The sequence below is a fragment of the Melanerpes formicivorus genome, unplaced genomic scaffold, assembly GCF_026170545.1.
Source record: "Melanerpes formicivorus ecotype bairdi unplaced genomic scaffold, bMelFor1.0.p_v2 SCAF_27, whole genome shotgun sequence".
Classification (NCBI taxonomy): domain Eukaryota; kingdom Metazoa; phylum Chordata; class Aves; order Piciformes; family Picidae; genus Melanerpes; species Melanerpes formicivorus.
In genome coordinates, this window is record NW_027142379.1 from 9,021,169 (window position 1) to 9,043,522 (window position 22,354).

At 41.5% G+C, this 22,354-nt stretch overlaps 1 protein-coding gene across 4 annotated transcripts in view; it reads right to left on the minus strand.

The window, feature by feature from the left end:
• Positions 1-22,354, minus strand: part of INPP4B (inositol polyphosphate-4-phosphatase type II B) — a 339,838-nt gene that overhangs the window by 91,467 nt on the left and 226,017 nt on the right. For all 4 annotated transcript variants that reach the window (XM_068154053.1, XM_068154054.1, XM_068154052.1 and 1 more), the window contains 3 exons: positions 15,907-16,037; positions 11,341-11,445; positions 4,081-4,189 (listed from right to left, as the gene is read on the minus strand). In XM_068154053.1, coding sequence (XP_068010154.1) covers positions 4,081-4,189; positions 11,341-11,445; positions 15,907-16,037 — 345 coding nt within the window. The remainder of the gene's footprint in view (positions 1-4,080; positions 4,190-11,340; positions 11,446-15,906; positions 16,038-22,354) is intronic.

Consider the following 22,354-nt stretch of genomic DNA (forward strand, 5'->3'; position numbering starts at 1 on the left):
TGCCAAAATACTGCAGTTTCAATAAATATTATGACGCAATACTTGCCCCTCTGCACAAAAGTGTATATTCTGTATAAGAGCAAATATGCCAGACCTATCTTCAGATACTCGCTTTCCACATTGTCCTGATAAACGTCCACAAAACCTGTTTCATTCCTGTCTTGGTTTGGCAATTGCAAATGCCATTTTGCTCTTGCAAAGGATATAACCTTGCTAGCAGTCAACAGTTTCCCTTGCCTGTTAATTCCACAAGTACAGGTTTGAGCAACAAATATTTTCTGAAGTGCTGACACGGCTGAATGTTTCAATAAACTGTTCTAATAATCAGCCTGAAGGTCAGAAGCATGCAAGGCATCTGTCGTGTGCACTAATAATGTCTTGAATGCTACTGGCACTGGCTTGAGAAATAATCTACTCCCGCATCTTCCTCCAGGTCTTCAGCTCAGCCTAGAGGACACAGTTGCTAAATCTCGCTTCCTCCCTCCCTCCCTCCCTCCCATTTTTTTCCCCTGTTCATTTTATATTCTGACTGATATCTCAAGGTGTCACTTCTGCCCCTGGAAATGCTATGTGTCCCCCAAGCAGTCTCATGCAGTTAAACAAGCAGGTGCATACAAAATAAAGTTGATATTGTGACAGTGAAGAATTTCTCCGTAGAATGAGAATAGTCATTTCAGGTATCTACTTAAAAGTAGAACCACTCTTGAATATTCAAGTAAGTGAGATCATGTTCAGAGCTTGCTTGCTCCTGTCTTTCGACTCACAAATATTCCTCTAGCTGAAGCAAAAACACCAAACAGAATCACAGAGTTGCTTTGGCTGGAAAAGACCTTTAAGATCACCAAATCCAACCATCGTCTAACTCTACCACGTGAAGTTTTCTCTGACTCGCCCTCAAAGACAGAAGGGAAGATGACTTTTCAGTTTCTTCCTTTCTAATTCATGGGAATTCATACCTGAAGCAACCATTTCTTCAGGCCTGGCAAGTGATTTGCTAAATATTGTGGTTCCCCATTTACAGTGCTCAGACTTCAGTTTGTTAGCTTGACTCACTTTATTTTTCAGGAAGAGTCTGACAATGTAGTGCCATACTTATATAATCCAAAGACTGACTTCTGCTCTTCCAGGGGAGCAAAGAAACACAAAGCAAACTGCACTGCCAGAGTAAAAGCCCAGCATGCTGCCCTGGAAAGTCACAAAACTACAGCTGCTTCTTTGGGATGCAGAAAAGCCGAAGAAGCGTGACAAACATCATGTGGTGTTCAGGTGCTTTGAAATAGGTCTGAACAGCCTACTGAACAGTTAAAACCTGCACAAAGCTTTGCCCACTGCTCCTGAACACACTTCTCTGTCAACTTAGGGGTGCACAAAGTTGTCAGTGAAAAAGCAACAAATGCAAAGGAGAAAAGGTTGTGCTACACCCAGTATCCTTTGCCATCCTAGCCCACCTAAAACTTCAGTTTCTTCTTATAAAGTATAATAAAACCCCACTAAATGTTATTAGAACTACATTAATCATAGTGTTATGCAGCAGATACTTCAAGAAATGCCTTTTGTCATTTTCTTCATCAGGAAACATGTACTTCATAGGCCTCCACGTCAGGGAGATGTGGCAGCCTGTCCCAGTCTGCTGACACAAAGTCCATTCACGGGTCTCACGTGATCTGTGATATTTGTATTTCATTGGCAAGTTTTGCCACCAGAGGTGGCCAGGGAAATGAAAGATTTTAGAAGATTTAATAAGGTTTTTATGTCATGCAGTGCAAACAGAAAGAATAATAATACAGTTTTCAAAGCAAATATATCTGCTGGGTTTTGTTTGGTGTTAGCAATGATGTCGACTTCTAGTCGACCTAGGAGTCATAAGTAACTTTTTATCATTCCTCCTTTCAGTCTTTATGATACTGCACCTAGAAAACTTATTTAAAGCACTGAATAAAGTGGAAATAATTTTCTGTGAAGCATCACAAAGTGATAGGCCACTGAAGAGACCTTTGGAGATTGTCCAGTGCCACCCCTCTGCCAGAGCAGGGTGCACAGGTTGGTGTCCAAGCAGGTTTTGAAGGACGTGAGAGAAGAAGGTTCCATCACCTTTCTGGGCAGCTTGTTCCAGTGCTCTCCCAGTCTCAAAGTAAAGAAGTACCTTCTCATGTTTAAATAGAACTTCCCATGTTCAAGTTTGTGCCCATTACCTCTTGTCCTGTCACTGGGCACCATTGAAAAAACACTGGCCCTATCCTCCTGACACCTACCCTGTAATTATTTATAAGTGCTGTAAGATCCCCCCTCAGCCTTCTCTAGACTAAAAAGCCCCAAGTCCCTCAGTCTTTCTTTATGAGAGATGTTCCTAATGACCTTTGCAGCCTTTTGTTGTACCCTCTCCAGTAGTACCCTGTCCTCCTTGAACTGAGGAGCCCAGAACTGGACACAGCACATCAGATGAGGCCTCACCAAGGCACAGTACTGGGGAAGAGAACCTCCCTTGACCAGCTGGTTACACTCTTCTTGGAGCACCCCAGTGTGCCATTGGCCTTTTTGGCCACAAGGGCTCATGGTCACCCCGTTGTCCACCTGGACTCCCAGGTCTTTTTCCAAAGAGCTCCTTTCTAGCAGGTCAGCCTCTAATCTGCACTGATACTGGGGTTATTCCTTGCTAGGTGCAGGACCCTACACTTGCCCTTGTTGAATTTCATAAGGTCGCTCTCTGCCCAACTCTCCAGCTTGTCCAGGTCAATCATGATGATTTAGATGAGCATACAAACAGTACTTCCACCGATTGCTTGGGGCTGGCACACGTAACCCAAGCGTTGTGCAGTCACAGCCATGGGTGCTGCCAGTGACAGCTGCGGCTGCTTCAAACTTCTTAGCAGCCACAGCAACAAGCACAAATGCATCCAATTCTTAGTAAGGAAAATATACAACTTCTGTGCATCTTCAGTGGTTAACAAAGCATTTGATGACAGCAATAAACTGAAACTCTAGTTAAGGCCTTCATCTTTGCTTAGTCTCATTTTGGCTTTCTGAAGAATAAGAAGGAGTAGTTTCTTACTCACTTCACAGATGTGCCAAAAATACTTTTTGTTCACATATGCCCAGGGCTGTCAGCAATGAAGATGCTACCTTAAGCTGCTGTTTCATTATTGAAAAATTCTCTATAGCTACTTTCCACTTAGCACCAGGATTACCAAAGAGACATCTCATTCTGAACAGCAGGATTGCAAGAACTGGCATTCCTCAAGCTTCCTGAAATACAGGAATAAAATTCCATTTTCCAGTTTGTGCTCGAAATAGGCCTTGACACTAAAAGCAAAGTGTGCTTCAATTTTGCAGTCCAGCAAGGCAGGGAATGTCAAGGAATGGTTTACGAATGCATCCTTGTCCTTACCTGTGACCGTTTGAGGCTGTCCCCTTAAGAAAGGGAATATTGTAGTCGGATGTTTGTAAATTAAAAGACGGATCTAAACTAATTTCATTGGTAGATTGGGAGGATGCACCTTCTGAACTGGGAGTGCAGCAGAGTGTCCTGGGCATTCCTGCACTTTTCTGGTCGGCCTGTCTTCCCCTCCTCTGGTGGCTTGCAGCTCGCTGCTTCTGGGCTTTCGGCCAGACTCGGCCTTGGGAAGAGATAAGAACTTTCTAACACGTAACGGCCTAACTGCTTCCAATTAATCACTGCTCTTTTTTCTCTTTTCTCTCTTTCTAACCCTCTCTGGGGAAAGGGGGAGAGAAGGGGGAGCTGAGGTGGGGAACCCCCTCAGCAGAGGGGGGGAACTCTCAGTTCTGTGCTACTTTGTTGTATATTTCTGTATATATTGTAAATATTGTAAATTCTGTATATATTTCCCTGCATTTCCCTGCTTTGTAAATATATAGCATCCACTGCTTTGCTAATTCAGCTGTGATTTTTTTTTCCTTTCACTTTCTGGGGGGGAGGAGAAGGCGCTGGCCTTTCCCTTCCAACCCTACGACACTACCAGACTGATTTTCCATGCGTTCAGCAGGGTAAACTGCTTTGTTCCTCAGTGAACTCATAACGTTTTAATGCATGATATTTTCCAAACTACTTACAAAAATACTTACTTTCGTCTTTCTGCCTCAAATTTACTCAGCAATTTTCGGAGACCACCATTCTTAAATCCTTGGAAATGTGCTGCTGGGGCTCCCACAGTGATAACATCATACAGAGCATCTGGAAGGGGAAGAGACAAGCACAAAGATTTGTACATGCCTACGCTCAAGCTATGGCAACACCATGGTATCTACTCCAGAAGACACAGGGACAAGCCTATATTATTTCCAAGGAATTATTAAGACTGTGTTTCAAGAAGGATCAAGAGCTAATTAATCTTTCCATACAGCCACCTGCATGCCTTCAGAAGTGTATCTGATTTATTGCAACATCAAAATTATACACCACTGTGTAGAACAATAGTCTAGCCCTGCAGTTTACAGAGCTGCCAAGCAAATTGGCCTTTTGTGTATTTCACTTTATTACCCTTTCCATTATTTAACTTGTACTCCTGTTGAGATGGACAAATCCATGCATTTTAGAGTCAAAAGAGACCATCATGATGGAATAGTTTGCCTGAATAATACAAGCTACAGAGTTACAGCTAATGAGTCCTGCATCAAGCTTCTGCTGGAGTGAAGGCATCTCTCTTTTATTTTTGTATTGAAACAAAGCAAAACAAACTACAAACATCTCATTTTGATTTAAAGCCTTTAAGTGACATCAATTTCACTGCATTCCCAGAGGAGTTGCTCCAATGATTAATCAATTCAAGTACCAAAAATCTGCACTTCCTGTCTAGTTTGATTTTGTTTAGCTTCTACTGTCAGATATAATTACCTGCTTAATGCTAAAAGGCAGAGCCCTTTTCTGTGACACACACTTTTTAGGTATGTTTATGAACACAGAGTAAGTCAGTTATCAGCTGGATGGGAGATAAACAATACTATGGAAATTCTGAGATAAACTGTTGTTACTCTCTGTATGCGCCCAACTTCTTGTGACATACAGGGTGAACTTCCTCTACAGATGCAAGCTTACAGAACTGCAGATGGAACTCTGCGATGTGCCTGTGAAGGATTGTCAGTTCAGAGATGAAGATTTAATTACATCTCCAAACCTCAATAATTATTCCTTTCAAGTTTAAATGCACATTTACACTAAGCAGTACCTCTCATGTGCCCAAGTTTACTTAAGGAATAAAAACACAGGTCAGAATGCCTCATCCTCAAAATCTGTTTCTAAAGGAAACAGAGGAATTTATTTTTCCCTGTGAAGTGTTTTATTCATTAAGGGAGCTTTGCATGTAAATTAAAATCTAATCCTCTCCTAAAATAGAATTTTTCTTGCATTCTGATGATAAATATCCCTAGAAGCAAGAACACTGTACAAATGATTCACAGTTAATGAACTATGTTTTACTTCCAGAGCTGAAACTCAAAGCCTGTTCACTCAAATTGATTTGAACTCTAATGAATTGGGGACTCTACAATAAAAGGAAAAGTGACATAATTACATTAGCCTAAGGTGAGCTTCAGGATGCTTAAACAGCTCATTCTTTCAGGTCTTCATATAGATGTATCCATAATACATCATCTTGGGCTATTAGAGCTCCATCAGTACTTGACAATAAGTAATTCTATTGCTTAAAACAACAATGGCTTCAAAGCAAAATAAGAGATGAACCCATCAGGTTATCTGAAAAATGGCTTCCAAATGTGCTTAGAGGTAACTCTGGAAACTGTAAGCTGTGGTGTTTTTTTCCAAGTCTGTTTTAAAAACAGTGACCTGCTTATAGTTACTGTGAGGTGGATTTATCCAGAAGGAAGCTCTTATTCAGCCTGCAGCCACTTCTCAGCACAGTCAAGGAGCAGCTGTTTGAGAGACAAACAAACCAGCTGGGGGCAGCTGGGGTGGAGAATTTCAACCCACCATATTACCCCATGCAAGGAAACATGGGAGAGAGAGGATGCCAAAGAAAAACATATTTACAGCCTGAGTGATAGGCATGGGGCAGACTCACTCCCAGTTTCCAGTAGCTTGGAAAGTGCTGCAAGACTTAGGTGGAATACTTTGTGATGCGCTCCACTTACACATCAAAGCAGCTCCTTGTGAAGGACTTACAATGTCAGCATGAGTGCGCTGGTACTGGAATGCCCCAGGAACTCACAGCCATCACCCACCTCAAGAACACACTATTGCTGACACCTCTAGAGTGGAGACAAAGCTTAAAACGCAGCAGAGAGTCACAGGAGCTGTATCACATTGTCAGTGTGCTGCCCCCATTTATCAACAGATGCTAAAAAAAAACCCTCAGCCCTTCCTCACATGCTTCAGAAATTGCAATAAGAAAATGCAAAATACTAGAGTGTGAGGAAAAAGAGCTTTAAATCAATCAAATCATACTAATTATTCTGACTCAAAGATACGCTCACCTCCTACTTACACAAGCGCAACACTAACACCCGTTAAGCACTCATCAGAACCCAATTCCTCCATCATGCAGAAATGCAAACTCTCTGCTCATCTCTCCCTCTCCTTCCTAAACAAAACACAGAGCTTTTGCAACATGGTGACAACCTTAGCAACATGGTGGAAGGTCCGTAAATCTAAGCTTTACAGGACCAATTTTATGGCAAGCACAGCTCAATTTCAAATCAGCAGCAACCTGCTTCGGAGGCAGTCAGTACCTCATGCTGGCCAGAAGGAAAAGAAACACGTCTTCCCTCCACTGAGTTTACTTAAAACAGGCACACTTAATGTGTAAACAGGGACAAAAGCAAGGATATGGCCATATATAATTTTAACTTCTATAGGATGATGAACAGAACAAAATGAGGTGCTGTTCACGTAGATATGGATACAGTTATCCCATAATGAAATGGTATTCTTCTCAAAGTTGCTCCTACTGAAGGTTCAAACATGCAGGTATTTCTTGTTCCATGCCAGTACCCAATAGCAACCTGAATTAGAGTTCAGTAAACCTGTAATTCAGCATGCTGAACAAAAAAGCACACATCCACATGCATACACTTGGTAAATGGGACTAAAACTCACCCTGCACTCCCTAAATTGAGACATCTGGCAGTGCAAGGGTTAATGACAGTTTTGTGGCTCATCAGCTTCCTCAATCACCATGTCTGTAAATGTTTACATGCTGGTTTTTCCCTTCCCCTCCCCTCTTCATTATTTCCCCCCCTTTTTTTATTTTGTTCATTTTTTGTGTTTGTTTGTTTTCTGTCAGCCTCCTGTTATAGTGGAGGTGCCCTCTGATGTATGCCAAACAAAGCCCAAGATGAGCAAGGTCACCTTCATGTCAAAGTGCTGCTTGCTCCACACCCATCAGCAATTGCTAGAAACTGTTACAAGTGTCTATGTCCAACACAAGCCACAGCTCTTCAGTGCTCATAAAATGAAACTTGTAATCAATGAACTAACCAGATAGGGCAGTGGCTATGTGGCAGACACAGAAATCATCCATCCAACCAAAGGCAAATACAGTGACAATCCTCAATTACTTTTTAGTATGTTTATACTGCAGTGCTACCATAAGCACAGAATCACCAAGGTTGGAAGAGACCTCAAAGATCACCAAGTCCAACCTGTCACCACAGACCTCATGACTAAACCATGGCACCAAGTGCCACGTCCAATCCCCACTTGAACACCTCCAGGGACGGTGACTCCACCACCTCCCTGGGCAGCACATTCCGATGGCTAATGACTCTCCCAGTCCTAAGCATATTGAGGAACCCTTTTTGTACACAGAAAAATAAAAAGAGCTCCCCATAACTAAGGTGTCAGTCTCCCAAAAAGCAGAATTTCCCTGGTTTTAACCCAAGCTTTCTTATTAACATTTTACACTTTCTAAACCTGAGCGTAACAAGGGCAATGTTATCTAATTTTCATGGCAGTGGAGTGAACATTAGCTAAAGAAAAAAAAAAAGGAGAGTTTTATCATTTGAACAAAGTTCTAAATTTAGAAGCTGATTCTAACATTTATCTCTTTCTGCACCCTTTTCAATTATGGATTAGCCATATGCCACAAGCAAAGTCCTTTTGGAAGAAAAAGGAGAAAATTCATTAAAGCCCCAAACAAAACTCAAGCAGTGTAAGAGCTGTGGGTGATGAAGTGGCATATTTCATTGCACTTGTTAATTTAGTGAATAAACACACAGTGGCTTCTTCCCAGAGGGGTTTTCTTCAAAGAGACATGACAGTAAGTTTCTGGCCACTTGTAATCATTGCAAACCTGAAAATGCTTTTGTGTCTAAGTCTAGGGAGACCCTTTAATCTGTCCTGATGAGACCACACCTGGAATACTTTGTCCATTTTTGGGTTCCCCAATTCAAGAGACAGGGATATGCTAGAAAGAGTCCAGCAGAGACCTATGAGGATGACTGTGGGACTTGAATATCTCTCCTATGAAGAAAGACTGAGAGACCTGGGGCTCTTAAGTCTTGAGAAGGCTGAGAGGAGATCTTATCAATGTCTATAAATTTTTTAATCTGAGAAGTGGGTGTCAGAATGAAAGTGCCAGGATGAAGGTGCCAGGCTCTGGGTGGTACCCAGTGACAGAACAAGGAACAACAGGTACAAGCTGGAACTGAGGAGGTTGCACCTCAACACAAGGAGACACTTCTTTACAGTGAGTGTGATGGAGCACTGGAACAGGCTGCCCAGAGAGGTTGTGGAGTCTCCTGCTCTGGAGACTTTCAAAACTTGCCTGGATATGCTTCTGTGCACCTGCCCTAGGTCATTCTGCTTTGGCAGAAGGGTTGGACTCGATCTCTGGGGGTCCCTTCCAACCCTTGACATTCTGTGATGAACTAACTTAAAACTTTGGCTGGCACATTCTGTCACTGTAAATCCTCATCTTGTTAAAATATTTGGAGGCACCAGTGTTTAGTAAAAGAAATAAAATATTGAACCATTACAGTATCTAACAGACAATCTGAAGACTCCCTGTTCCAACTTGGAAGCGGATGCATATCAGCAGCAGGTAGTGTAATATTCCTATAATTACTGTTTGTACTAACTGTTTTACAATCTGCTTAGATGCAGAGTGTATTTGTAAGGCAAAACCCTTACAGAATCTAATTTCCGTGTTTCTACAGTGACAGCAATTTAACAGTTCTCAATTTATCAACAAATTATTCACTGTGCTATGATTTGCTCATATGTATGTATCATTATAATCTTTTATCTGGTAAAGGATGCTGCTAACATTATATGCAAGCAGCAGCAATGGAGCTCTCTGTTAAAAAGAACCACAGATGACAATACAGAAACCAATCCTCCTTTCCAGAAAGTATTAGAAGTTTGCAGCATTTCAACCTAATCAGTGAGATATTTTCACTTAACACTAAGCAAATGCTTACACGGCACAGGGAAGCACTGAATAAGCTGATTTAGACACAAGCAGCACTGGGCTCATTAAGGCTCCCTTGGAAATTGGATGTATTAAGTTTAGAAATAATGGAGCCATGCTACTTGCATCACCTACAATGGTGGGTTTATCCCAGCAATCTCTGGGAGGAAATGTGTTGTGCTATCTGAGGTGGCAGAGCAAGGGGGGAAAAAACCAAACAAATACCTTCAGACCAGAGAGGTGAGATGGGGTTTTACACTACACTGACATTATGTCCACAAAGAAATTTAAGCTGAAGCCTTAGAAGGATCTGAACCTTACTGAACACTCTGTGTGACAGTAATAGTTCTGCACTGCTACAACAGCAATATTTGCTGCCAAGCATAGGTTACCAGTGTTTCAGTGAACATAGATTCTGCAGTTCCTTATTTGGTGACATAGAATCAAGATGAGCACAGCACCCCTGGAATCTATTGTAAAGAAAGAACTTAAAAGAAATTTCACACCCTAGTTTTCCTGGATCTGCAGTCAGTATCCAAAGCTCATGGCTTCAGAAGATGAAGCACAGAAATTCCTTGCATAGCTTTAAATTTGGACCTGATTCCTACATTTCAGCACAGATGCAAGACTTCTGATCCATCGCAGTGGCAGTGGCTCTGGGTGCAGGTTTCAGAATTTGCAGCTGAACGTGGAGGATGGGCAAGCTAGACACTTCTTGGATTTTGTGATTTATCCAAGTGTGGTCCTCTACAGACTACACAAACTCAGTTGCTTTAGAAACATTCCAAACAGCATACCAACCCAAAACCTTGTGTTCTAGAAGCAGAGGAACAGGCCTGAGAGAATGGGATAAAGCCCTTCAGGAAGACAGGCAGGGTCCAGGTACATACACAAAACAAAAGCAGGAAATAACCACACAGAAAGTTTCTAGAACCCATTACATTAAAATTACAATTGAAACTACAACTATCAAATAAACCAAAACCCCATGCAACAATGGAGACAGAGAAGAAACCTTCCCTGCCAGGCCATACCAGATGACTCTCACATACAAGCTCATGCTGTACAAACTTCACTGACTGCCAAAACGCAGAGAACATGAAAGCCACTATTTCTTGTGTATTCTTTTCTCCTCAGTGTTCTCTCAAATCACACATATTTTTACTAAAAAACAAAATCAGCTTATGCTATTACTTTCCCTGCTTTTTACCTGTAGCATCTTCACCCACCCTCAAAGTTGAACAAGACTGTTGCCGGTAGCCAACCATTGAGAGAACCATTCAGAATGACTGAGATTCCACACTCTAAACAACACACCTTTCAGTTCTGCTGTGGTTTTGAAGTTTCATTGGAAAGCATGCAAATGTCATGCTCATCCTTGGAACTGGGTATACAGTTTAAGATGTTTCCATTCTAATGGGAACCCTATCTCTGAGTTGCAAGTTGAATTATATTTTAAAGCATACTTGGGGAATTTCTCTGCAGAATATAGAATAGACCAGACCAGATTAGATGAGACCTTTGAGATCCTCATGTCCAACCTATTATCCAACCAGCTTGTCTATCAGGTGTTTACTTGGGGTCCTGCAGGCTGAAACTGAGACACGACCTTCATTTTCTCAAATCAGCAAATATGCAAGATTTTTTAGTCTACTAATTTCATTTTCAGGAATTATGTTAAAATCAATGGCTCAGAAAATAGAATAGAATAGAACAGAATAGAATAGAACAGAATAGAATAGAACAGAACAAACAATGATCTTAAAGGTCTCTTCCAACATGGAGTCCAACCCACCATCCAACACCATCTAATCAACTAAACCATGCAACCAATCACCCCATCAAGTCTCTTCCTAAACACCTCCAGTGATGGTGACTCCACCACCTCCCTGGGCAGCCCATTCCAGTGAGCAATCACTCTCTCTGTGTAGAATTTCTTCCTAACCTCCAGCTACTGTACCTTTCAATCGAGGACTATGCACATGCATTCTTTGCAGATGAAGATTTATTGGGATGAACTCCAATGTTTTTTCTCCTTTGCTACAGCTTGATTTGAAGGAAGAACCTGAAAACACAGAAGTTTAAAGAACCATTATCTTCAGCACCCAGCAGATGTTTTGTCTTCTTTTTAACACAAGGACAATACTTCTACATTAGGAGTTGTCTTTAATTTACTTTTAATGTGTAATTGTGTATTAGGAGAAGAATGGTTCACTAACCAAGTCCCAGCGTGTATCCACACTGGAAGCAACAAAACAGCTTTTAAGTCACAGAACAACCTAATTTTTTATTCTAGGTGATAGACACTTTTTTCCTGCTGTCTGAAATCAGTCTGGAAACAATGCCACAGCTAATGTGCATTATGTTTATTCTGTGCTAAAAACACAGGGGTACAGAGCTAGCACGGTACTGCATTTTCACCACATAACATCTTTTTCTTCAGACACAAGTATTACAGTGACCAGGCTATGCATTCTCCCTAGAAACTTCAAACAAAGAAACAGAAACTAGTTTAAGAAAAGCTAGAAATTAGTTTTCTTTCTTAAAAGCCAGAATCACAAGCAGCACAATGCTCTGGGGAAAAAAAATACCTGGTTGCATACTTCAAAAGCATGATCTTACAAGTAACTCTGTGGTGGTAGAAATGACCATCATTAAATACAGACATTATGAAAGTGTCATTTACCTGGAGATGCTCAATACAACATATATATTAAAATAAAAAGATGGAGAACACGAGGAAGAGTTGGTCCTAGCTTCTCACTCCAGCAGTCTAACCTTTACTTAGACCATTTTCAGTACCTTATCACTTTGCCAACTGTTAAGCCTTCAGACAGGATTAAAAAAAGTCTTTGGACAGTTTCAATATTTTCTTGCAAAAGACAAAAAAAAACATTGAAATTCTTCTCTTTGACTTTCTCCATCAAGATTTCCTAAGGGCTATGTGTTGAAGTCGACATAAATTCCAACAGGACTAAGCACAAGGCCAGAAGCATGATGGTGCCCCAGACCAGCCAAGCCTACTTAGGCTGCTACCTAAGCTTAGTAACTTAAAATAGTAATTTCATAAAGATGAGAGAAGCATTTGACAGGCTTCAAACCAGGAGTCATTGATGAGGAGGAATAGCAGTGGGAAACCTGCATCTGGAAAGCACACAAAGACAAAATTATGGAAGCAGCGAAGGGAACTTGAACTGTGCGAGAAAAGAAATGGGAAGAGTGCAGGTGAGGAGATCGTAAATCATCAGCAAATAACACAGACAGGGAGCAGATTGTTTACAAGAATTCAGCTGAGACAAAGCTTAAGGGATGATAACTGGATCTGAGACAAGGAAACATTGGCAGACTAAGGGGAGAACAAATTGAGAGCAGCTATAAAAGGGACAAGCATAGAATGGAATAGGAATAGAATAGGAATAGACCAGACCAGACCAGGTTGGAAGAGACCTTCAAGATTGTGTCCAACTTATTATCCAACCCACCTAAAAAACTAAACCATGCATCCAATCACCCTATCAAGTCTCCTCCTAAACACCTCCAATGATGGTGACTCCACCACCTCCCTGGGCAGCCCATTGCAATGGGCAATCACTCTCTCTGTGTAGAATTTCTTCCTAACCTCCAGCCTAAACTTCCCCTGGTGCAGCTTGAGACTGTGTCCTCTTGTTCTGGCGCTGCTTGCCTGGGAGAAAAGACTAACTCCCTCCTGGCTACAACCACCCTTCAGGTAGTTGTAGAGAGCAATAAGGTCTCCCCTGAGCCTCCTCTTCTCCAGGCTAAGCAACCCCAGCTCCCCTCAGCCTCTCCTCATAGGGCTTGTAGAACAGGAGGGAGAAGAGCCTGCTCTTCCTGGAGTGATTTCTGTCCTGAGCTGGGGTGGAACACATTCAGCATGACAGGTATTGCTCTTTTCAGGGAAGACTTGTGAAGTCAGAACACCTTCCAGTCCACTGACAGAAATGAATGGGATAATAACCACCCACTATCAGTTACTGCCTTTATCGAGTTGTAAAAGATCCATGCAATGAAATTAATATCTCAATCTCTTTGCAGTATCATCTATATAGTAAAACTATGTTTTCAGTATAGTTTGTTTTTAAATAACCTTGGTAAGCTGTATTTATGAACCAAGAACTACATTCCCTCTCTTAAAATAGTTATTATTGTTGCAAATCAAACTCTTCAGAATCAGGAAATACCAAAATATAAGATGTAACCTGCCTCTGACATCCACCTGAAGAGGAACTGTGAAACAGACTTCACTGACATATTATGTGATAGCTTTACCCAGCTCACTGCATATTTAGGGTCTTTGCTGCTCACTTTAGAAGAAGAGATTTAATATCTTGTTTTCAGCTTTTACTTCAGGATCTAGATTCAAATATATTGGACAAGACAGAATCACAGAGTGTTAGGGGTTGGAAGGGACCTTCAGAGATCAAGTCCAACCTCCCTGCCAAAGCAGTATCACCAATGGCAGATCACATAGGAACACATCCAGGCAGGTTTTGAAAGTCTCCTGAGAAAGAGACTCCACAACCTCTCTGGGCAGCCTAGATTTCCTTAACTCTGTCATGGTGTACAGCTACAGTTTCTAAGGCCTTGACAAACATTTATAGAATAATTTTAACTGAGTAAAAAGGTTATGCTTTTATCCATTGTGATGGTAGAGAACAACTTAAGGTCAAAGCATTTAAGAAATAATGCATCAATATGAGATAGAGAAGTTCTTCTGCAGAGCACACATTATAATGTGCCAACACATTATAATGCCACATTGCATTCCATTTTGGAAGCACAGCTCCTGCTGGGCTGAATTACATCCATAAGTACTGAGTACTTCTGCAAAACAGCTTGTGTCCATTACCAGCCTTCCAAAAAAGAACAACACATAACCACTTCTGAAGTCTATCTTGCCTAATGTCACATAGCAACTTTGTGACAGGGGCAGGCATTTTTGTCCCATTCTCCAGAGCAATAATCAATTCCCTTAACCTCAATTTTATTTTTCTCCTTCTGGGGCTGGATGAATAATAAAATTTTCAGTTTGATGACTGGAAAAAAAGAAAACCAACCAACCAACAGACTGAGGGTAAAAAAATCACTTCAGGTCAAACTAAACAGAACAGCTTCGAGTCCTACTTCTTCCCAAAAGACCAATTCCTTGTTTTTAGATTAACCTGAAATTATTTGTTTGGATGTTACCTAACCCTTTTAGAGTTCTATTTACTATGATGGCTTGGAACAAAACCACATGGCTTCCTCTAAAATCCTCTCCCATTTTTGAGGATAAAAATATTTGCCCAAACAACTCGAACCTGAAATCACCTTAACTTCTTTAAACCTCCATTTTCAGTAAATATGCTGCCGTACCAAAATTGCTGTCTAACACTAATGCAGTCTCCTGGTACTTTCACTGCAATCTCTCAGCTTTGAAAAGAAATTAAGTGGTCCACTAACAACAGCCTTCTGCTGTTAGATTAGATTCCACAAATAGCTCAGTTGAGCATGAAGTAGGCATCTCTCAGAAAACCCAAGATGTGATTGTATAGGAGGCATGTGGGAATATTTTAGACAGATTTGATTTGGAAATGTTATCTTCCCTTCTGCTTGTAAGTGAACAAGGTCTTCACTAGCGGTGATAGATAAGGAGACTGGAGATGTGTGCACCTAGATGACCTGTGTGGAGTTGGTCCTTCAGAATTGTTTGTGACAAGCTCTGGATCTCCAGCACAGATGCACAGGTACGCCAGCATGCTGCAGTTTCCAGGCTGTTTCATAGCAGTGAGAACTGCTTCAACCCAAACTTGGGCAATGTGCTAAGATCAAGTAAGAAGCCTACAGAAGCCAAACTGTAAAGCAAAAGCAATTTTTTTTTTGTTGTTTGTTTTTTTTGTCATGAATCTGAGAAGGAGCTAGTAAAGACTGTGTTGAAATATGTTGACCTGAAAAGTCTGCACTGAAGTTGTACTCACATCTCCTAAGCTTAGCATTTGTTACCTTGAGTGTATTGCAATTACTAGCCTCCACAAGTTTTGTCAATTAAGTCAAATATATGCCTGGCTTGCCTTTCTTATCAAACACTATGATGTTTTTTTTAAGCAAGGCAGCACACACTGCCATTTTTGGACTGAGTACAGACCTCCCATCCAGTTTTAGAGCTGTGCTTTTCTGGCACAACGTGGGCAATGACAGCTTCTGTGCAAAGCGCACGCAAAGCAGAGCTCTATGTCACCATTATCCTGTAGACTGTTAAACGAAGTTTAAGTTAGGATTCAAGGAAAAAAAAATGACAAAACCAGCTCTAAGGCTGTTTTCAATTGGCAGATGGTATTCAATATTAGCAGGGCAGTGTACCTGAGGGGACATGAAACAGAAGAGGAAACAAGGTACCAGTGACTGCTTCAGAAATACGATGACAAAGATTTCATTTTAATGTGCTTCTTTCCTGCCTATGCCACTACTTAATAACAATCAATACAGTTAATTCCTAACTGCTCCAGAAGAGGAGAGGCTGCTTGCATACCTGTATGCTTCCCAAGCTCTGCAAGGGTATCCTGGTACATGCTCAACATCTGATCACAGTGAGCAATGACGCTTTTGCGCATGTTGTCCCAGTGAGGAGCAAGTTCTCCCAAGTCTTTAAGTTCTTGATTCCTGTATCAAAAAGACAAAAAAAAAAGAGAAGGCACTGATTAACTCATTAATCCACTCACATCAAACCAAATTAATTCAATTAATCCCGAAGTAGTTTGTTAAAAAACCCACCAAAAGCACTTGCACAAGGAAATAGAACGTTTTCGGGGCGCTTGTAAAATCTGCTATTTCAGCTGTTACTCAGCCACACACTAAAGAATGTCTGATCAGTGAATAATACAGGATCTTGTGTTTGAAACTCATCTGGTACAAATGCAATGGCATGCAAATTGAAATAGCCTTTCTTCCCTGGAAGCAATCAGGCTCCAGAGAGCTATGTCCACAACAAGTGACTTTCTCTAAAGAAACATTCAATACCGTTGTAAATCATACCAATTTTGATTCTTTTCCAACAGGTTGAGTACAGCAGGTTGGGTGCACTCTGCTCTCATACACATCCCAAACATGGTTTTAGCAGCATATCTACAAAAGGCAGTTTAACCAACACGCCAGCCCTCACCACTTCTCAAGTGTCAAAACCAAACCAAAACCACCCCACCAGTCCCTAAAACTTAATCTTCAGCCTTACAGCTGTGTCCAACAGGTCAAAACAGCAGTGTTATGGTAACCAAACATGTCACTGCACATCCAAAAGGAAATCCTTTAGTAATTTATCACTTTTCCTGTACACTCTTGAGACCTGACCTGAGCGAAATAGAGATCACTTTAATTTCCTACACAAACAAGTGCAGTTACGGCACACCGAGCTTTCTGTTTTCCCTGCTTGCAAAGTAAGTTCATCCTATACCTATCCTGGAGGCACCTGGGAGAACTTGCTTTTAAAGAAACTGAAAATTAAAGATCTGAATTCTTCAAACACTTGGAATTGTTCAAGAGAGAACTTGTGGAACACCACCAACTAGCTGTCCTTATTTCCCTGACAGTACCAAGCAGACTTCCACTGCAATTCTTGAACGTTTCAGGAAAGACATCCAGAGAACAAATCTTGCATAGAGGAAAAATTACTGAAGAAAAAAGGGAACACAAGGAGAAAAGGAGAGAAAAAGACCAACGAGACACAGGAATACAAAGCTGCATTTGCTGCAAAAGTTCTGATCACTGTTCAAGAAGTCTTAAATGTATTTCCTGAATAGGAAAGCCCCACACTGATACACAGTCTCCCAGTCATTATTAGCTTTGCATAAGAGTGAACAGTGTTAGAAAAAGCTATATAGGCATAGTTCTGCTTTTGGTTCATATGACAACCACAAACAGAATGAATTGGGAGCAGCATTAAGGCATTTTATTCATACATGTCCTTGAAAGTAGCAACATGGGAACAAAAACAGAGTTCACCCACAACATAGGATTATTTTTTCCCATTTCATTCAACCTGAAGAACTGAAATACATTAGAGAGTTCAACTTTCCTCCCTTGACACAAACTGGCAGTGCTGTAGCATAAGAATCAGCAGCAGTAAGGATAAACCCATTATTTTCAGCCACCATTTTTCTTCCAAGTTTTTAGCAGCTTAAAATGAGACATCAAATTAAATTAAAGTCTCGGGGCTTCCTCCATAGGCAAGCTCATAAGGTTTGGCAGGGTCTACAATTTTATTTATATACAGTGGAGATATTTCGGCCCTTAAACTTCATGTTGTCTTATTTAATGGGTTTAGGAACAATGTTTGGACCTGGCTGAGCTCCAGAATTTTACTGCTCCTCCTAAACAGGAATATAGTATTCTGCAGAGACTGAAGCAATACTAGAGAGGGAGAAGTGGGCATACCAGCATGCTGCATTCAGAACCCTCTATCCCATGGAAAACCCACTGCTGGGGTCCTGCTCTTCCACCTCTATCTAAAGCTCACTCCTGGAGCTGTTGGTCCCATGCTCAAGTCAAACAACAGCGGGAACAGAAACCCCATATCTCAAACTGAAATATCCAATCCAAACCCCAAACTAGTTTAACTGGCTGACTGAGTCAACTCCATTGACATCAACAGGAGGGGAAAGCTCAAATCCCACCACATTAACTCCTCAGGATCCCACAGCCCTCTTAGAAATGCCAACAACCTACACTTCAGGCTCCTAACTTAAAACCAACTTCTTTAAGTCTGAAAGACTTACTGATAGCCACAATTTATGGGCACTTTGCTCCTGAGGGGACTTGAGCTCAGATTAATATTCTGCCTTTTGTTTTATCATGCTTTCATTTATTTATTTAAGACCACATTAGAATATAATAGAATAGAATAGACCAGAAAAGACCTTCAAGATCATCAAGTCCAATCTATCATCCAACACCACCCAACCAACTAAACTATGCAACCAAGCACCCTGTCAAGTCTCCTCCTGAACACCTCCAGCGATGGTGACTCCACCACCTCCCTGGGCAGCAAATTCCAATGGCCAATCACTCTCTCTGTGTAAAACTTCCTCCTGACCTCCAGCCTGAATCTCCCCTGGCGCAGCCTGAGACTGTGTCCTCTTGTTCTGGTACTGGCTGCCTGGGAGAAGAGACCAACCTCTGCCTGTCTACAACCCCCCTTCAGGTAGTTGTAGAGAGCAATAAGGTCACCCCCGAGCCTCCTCTTCTCCAGGCTAAGCAACCCCAGCTCCCTCAGCCTCTCCTCATAGGGCTTGTGTTCCAAGCCCCTCACCAACTTTGTTGCCCTTCTCTGGACATGCTCCAGCAAGTCAACATCCTTCCTAAACTGAGGGGCCCAGAACTGGACACAGTTAGTTGCATGATGATACTAAATTGGTAAAAATACCTGAACAAGGCATAAAGTTGTAGATTATTTCTATTTAGTCATTCCTTGCTTTGTGTTATGTGCTCTGAAGACCATACTAACAAAGGCTCTTTCTCATCACTGGATATTAGGATATAGGAACAGCTTAGAAGTCTAAAGGAGATTACCAATGATGAAGTTGAAAATGACCAGTGTAATTACACAAAGAGGAGATCATTAAGAGGACATACAGTAAAAACTCTTCTCAGTGATGTCCAATGATTAAACAAGGGCCAACAGGTCCAAGCTGCAGCATGGGAGGTTCCATGCGAGCATAAGAAAAAACTTTTTCACTGTGAGGATGACAGAGCCTTGGAGCAGGCTGCCCAGAGAGGCTGTGGAGTCTCCTTCTCTGGAGACATTCAAAACCCACCTGGATGCATTCCTGTGTGACCTACTCTAGGTGATTCTGCTTGGCAAGGGATATCTTTTGATGCCCCTTCCAACCCCTACCATTCTGTGATTCTGTGAAAAGAACATAAACCACAAACGCTGTATAAAGACAAAGTAGCAACTTCTGATTAATTCAGCTTCAAAATCCCAATGATCCAATTCCCAGTGAAGCAAACATGATAAACTCAACCCCCGAAAAAACGGGAGTGATTTTTGCTTCCACCAAGCGCAATTAACTTCTGAAAACCACTTTCTGAAAACATCAGCAGCAAAGTGCTTAGCAGGATTCAAAACAAGTTGAGACATTTCTGCAGATTACATTTGCAAAACTTCTATAAGATTATAAAGGCAACAAACTTCTGAATATTTATCAAGCAGAAGCTCTGGAATAAATATACACCATAAGCTTTGGGTTGTGGCTCAATCACTCATAAGTAAAGGAATCTTAGAAGCTTCCTTCTGAGGAAAGGAAGATAGGCATTACTTTTCCTAACATATTTCTCTTTCAAGCATACATGTTCATAGATAACCATTTCATCATTTATTCCCATTTCTCTTTACTACAACTTATGGTCCTGCAACATTCAGGTAGTCACCCACCAAAACATTCTAACAGTCTCTCCAGAAATTAAGGGCTCATAGCCTTTGTACTATATTATTTCTAAACCAGACAAATAATTACAAAGGAAGATTAAATTCCTTCTGGGGAAGCTACCACAAAATAATGAATAAAAGGATATTTTTCTTTCTTTTCTAATAGTTCTAAATTAGAACTCCTGGGAAGCAGCTGCTGGTTTTCTCTTCTTACAGAATCCCCAAAAACTATTTTAGGTTCTACTAAGCCTGACCTGACAGCTAACTAAAAATGAAAATACAGCATGGGCCTAAATTTTGCATGCATTCATCATCTGATTAAAACACAATCAAAACCCCAAAGAAAACCACAGCACCCTACAAACCCAAGCAACTGAACACATGAGAAATATTATAATCTGCTCCTTTTATGTATAGGTGGAGAGTAGACTGGGATTTACAGAGATAATATTTTATACTGTTTCTCAGAGCTAGAGTTTTTAAGTTCCTTTTGCATTTCTATCCACCACTATCCCCTTTTTATCATCCAGAAGTGCAAATAATACATTAACTAAATTAAAACCATTTCTTCCCACCTTTCTTAAGACTCTTTCACTTCCTTGGATATTTTATTACCTGGTTTATCTCTGGAAGACACAAGATCTTCAAACACTGTAATCATTTGCAGTTAATTCTGTGATCCACATCACACGATTGCAGAGAGCCTCCAATTCAGCACTATTCAGAAAGGGGTCCATGGAATTTACATTTTAATCCTACACAATATTTTTGTAACCAGCAGTGGTGTGTGCAATTGGTTTAGGTGGGATTTGGTGTGGTAGGGTTTTTTAAAACTGTTACTGTTTCATCAGGAAGCAGGAGCAGGGAAGTCATTGTGCCCCTGTACTCAGCACTGGTTCAGCCACACCTTGAGTCCTGTGTCCAGTTCTGGGCCCCTCAGTTTAAGAAGGACATTGAGACACTTGAACGTGTCCAGAGAAGGGCAACGAGGCTGGGGAGAGGCCTTGAGCACAGCCCTGTGAGGAGAGGCTGAGGGAGCTGGGATTGTTTAGCCTGGAGAAGAGGAGGCTCAGGGGTGACCTTCTTGCTGTCTACAACTACCTGAAGGGAGGTTGTAGCCAGGAGGGGGTTGGTCTCTTCTCCCCGACAACCAGCACCAGAACAAAAGGACACAGTCTCAAGCTGCACCAGAGGAAGTTTAGGCTGGAGGTGAGGAGAAAGTTCTTCACAGAGAGAGTCATTAGCCATTGGAATGGGCTGCCCAGGGAGGTGGTGGAGTCCCCCATCCCTGGAGGTGTTCAAGAGGGGACTGGACGTGGCACTTGGTGCCATGGTTTAGTGATGAGGTCTGTGGTGACAGGTTGGACTTGGTGATCTTTGAGGTCTCTTCCAACCTTGGTGATTCTGTGAAACATAGGAATCAGCTTCTGACACTGTTGTTTCAGCTTGATGCTGTAAGCAAAAATTCTACTCTCATACTTTATATTTACAACTTCATTTCAGCTTGGAATCACATTATTAAATTGCATGACTACTCAAGCATTTAAACAGTTGCACAAGTTTCTGTTTTCTTTTTTCTCCTGATTATTGATCAGAGTGCCTCATTCAAAATAAACACAAGGAACATAATAAAACTGTACAAAGCTTCTTCAAAATAATTTATACTCTGCATCCCTACTGACATGAACTGATAAAATTACACCCAATTGTGTCATTAAAAGCGCAGATAAGACATGGTTAAATGCATAAATCTCTAGTTAACAGCATAAAAAGCTGCCTAAACATGAGCCAGCAGTATGCCCAGGTGGCCAAGAAGGCCAATGGCATCCTGGCATGCATCAAGAATAGTGTGGCCAGCAGGAGCAGGGAAGTCATTGTGCCCCTGTACTCTGCTTTGGTTAGGCCACACCCTGAGTACTGTCTCCAGATCTGGGCCCCTCAGTTTAGGAAGGACATCGAAACACTTGAGCGTGTCAAGAGAAGGGCAACAAGGCTGGGGAGAGGCCTTGAGCACAAGCCCTATGAGGAGAGGCTGAGGGAGCTGGGATTGTTTAGCTTGGAGAAGAGGAGGCTCAGGGGAGACCTTATTGCTCTCTACAACTACCTGAAGGCTGGTTGTAGCCAGGAAGGGGTTGGTCTCTTCTCCCAGGCAACCAGCACCAGAACAAGGGGACACAGTCTCAAGCTGCGCCAGGGGAAGTTTAGGCTGGAGGTGAAGAGAAAGTTCTTCCCAAAAAGAGAGATTGGCCATTGGAATGTGCTGCCCAGGGAGGTGGTGGAGTCACCATCACTGGAGGTGTTTAGGAAGAGACTGGATAAGGTGCTTGGTGCCATGGTTTAGTCATGAGGTCTTGGGTGACAGGTTGGACTCAATGATCTTTGAGGTCTCTTCCAACCTTAGTGATACTGTGATAAAATTTCAAATGCTTTTTGTGCTGACAGATTGAGTGTGTTGAAATAATTATAGTCTTGAGAAAAAGATTAGTTTTTGCTTTGGTTTTGTATTGTCCTTCATTTTAAGATGGGTAGCTCTAATAAGTCATATCACTTACTCAAC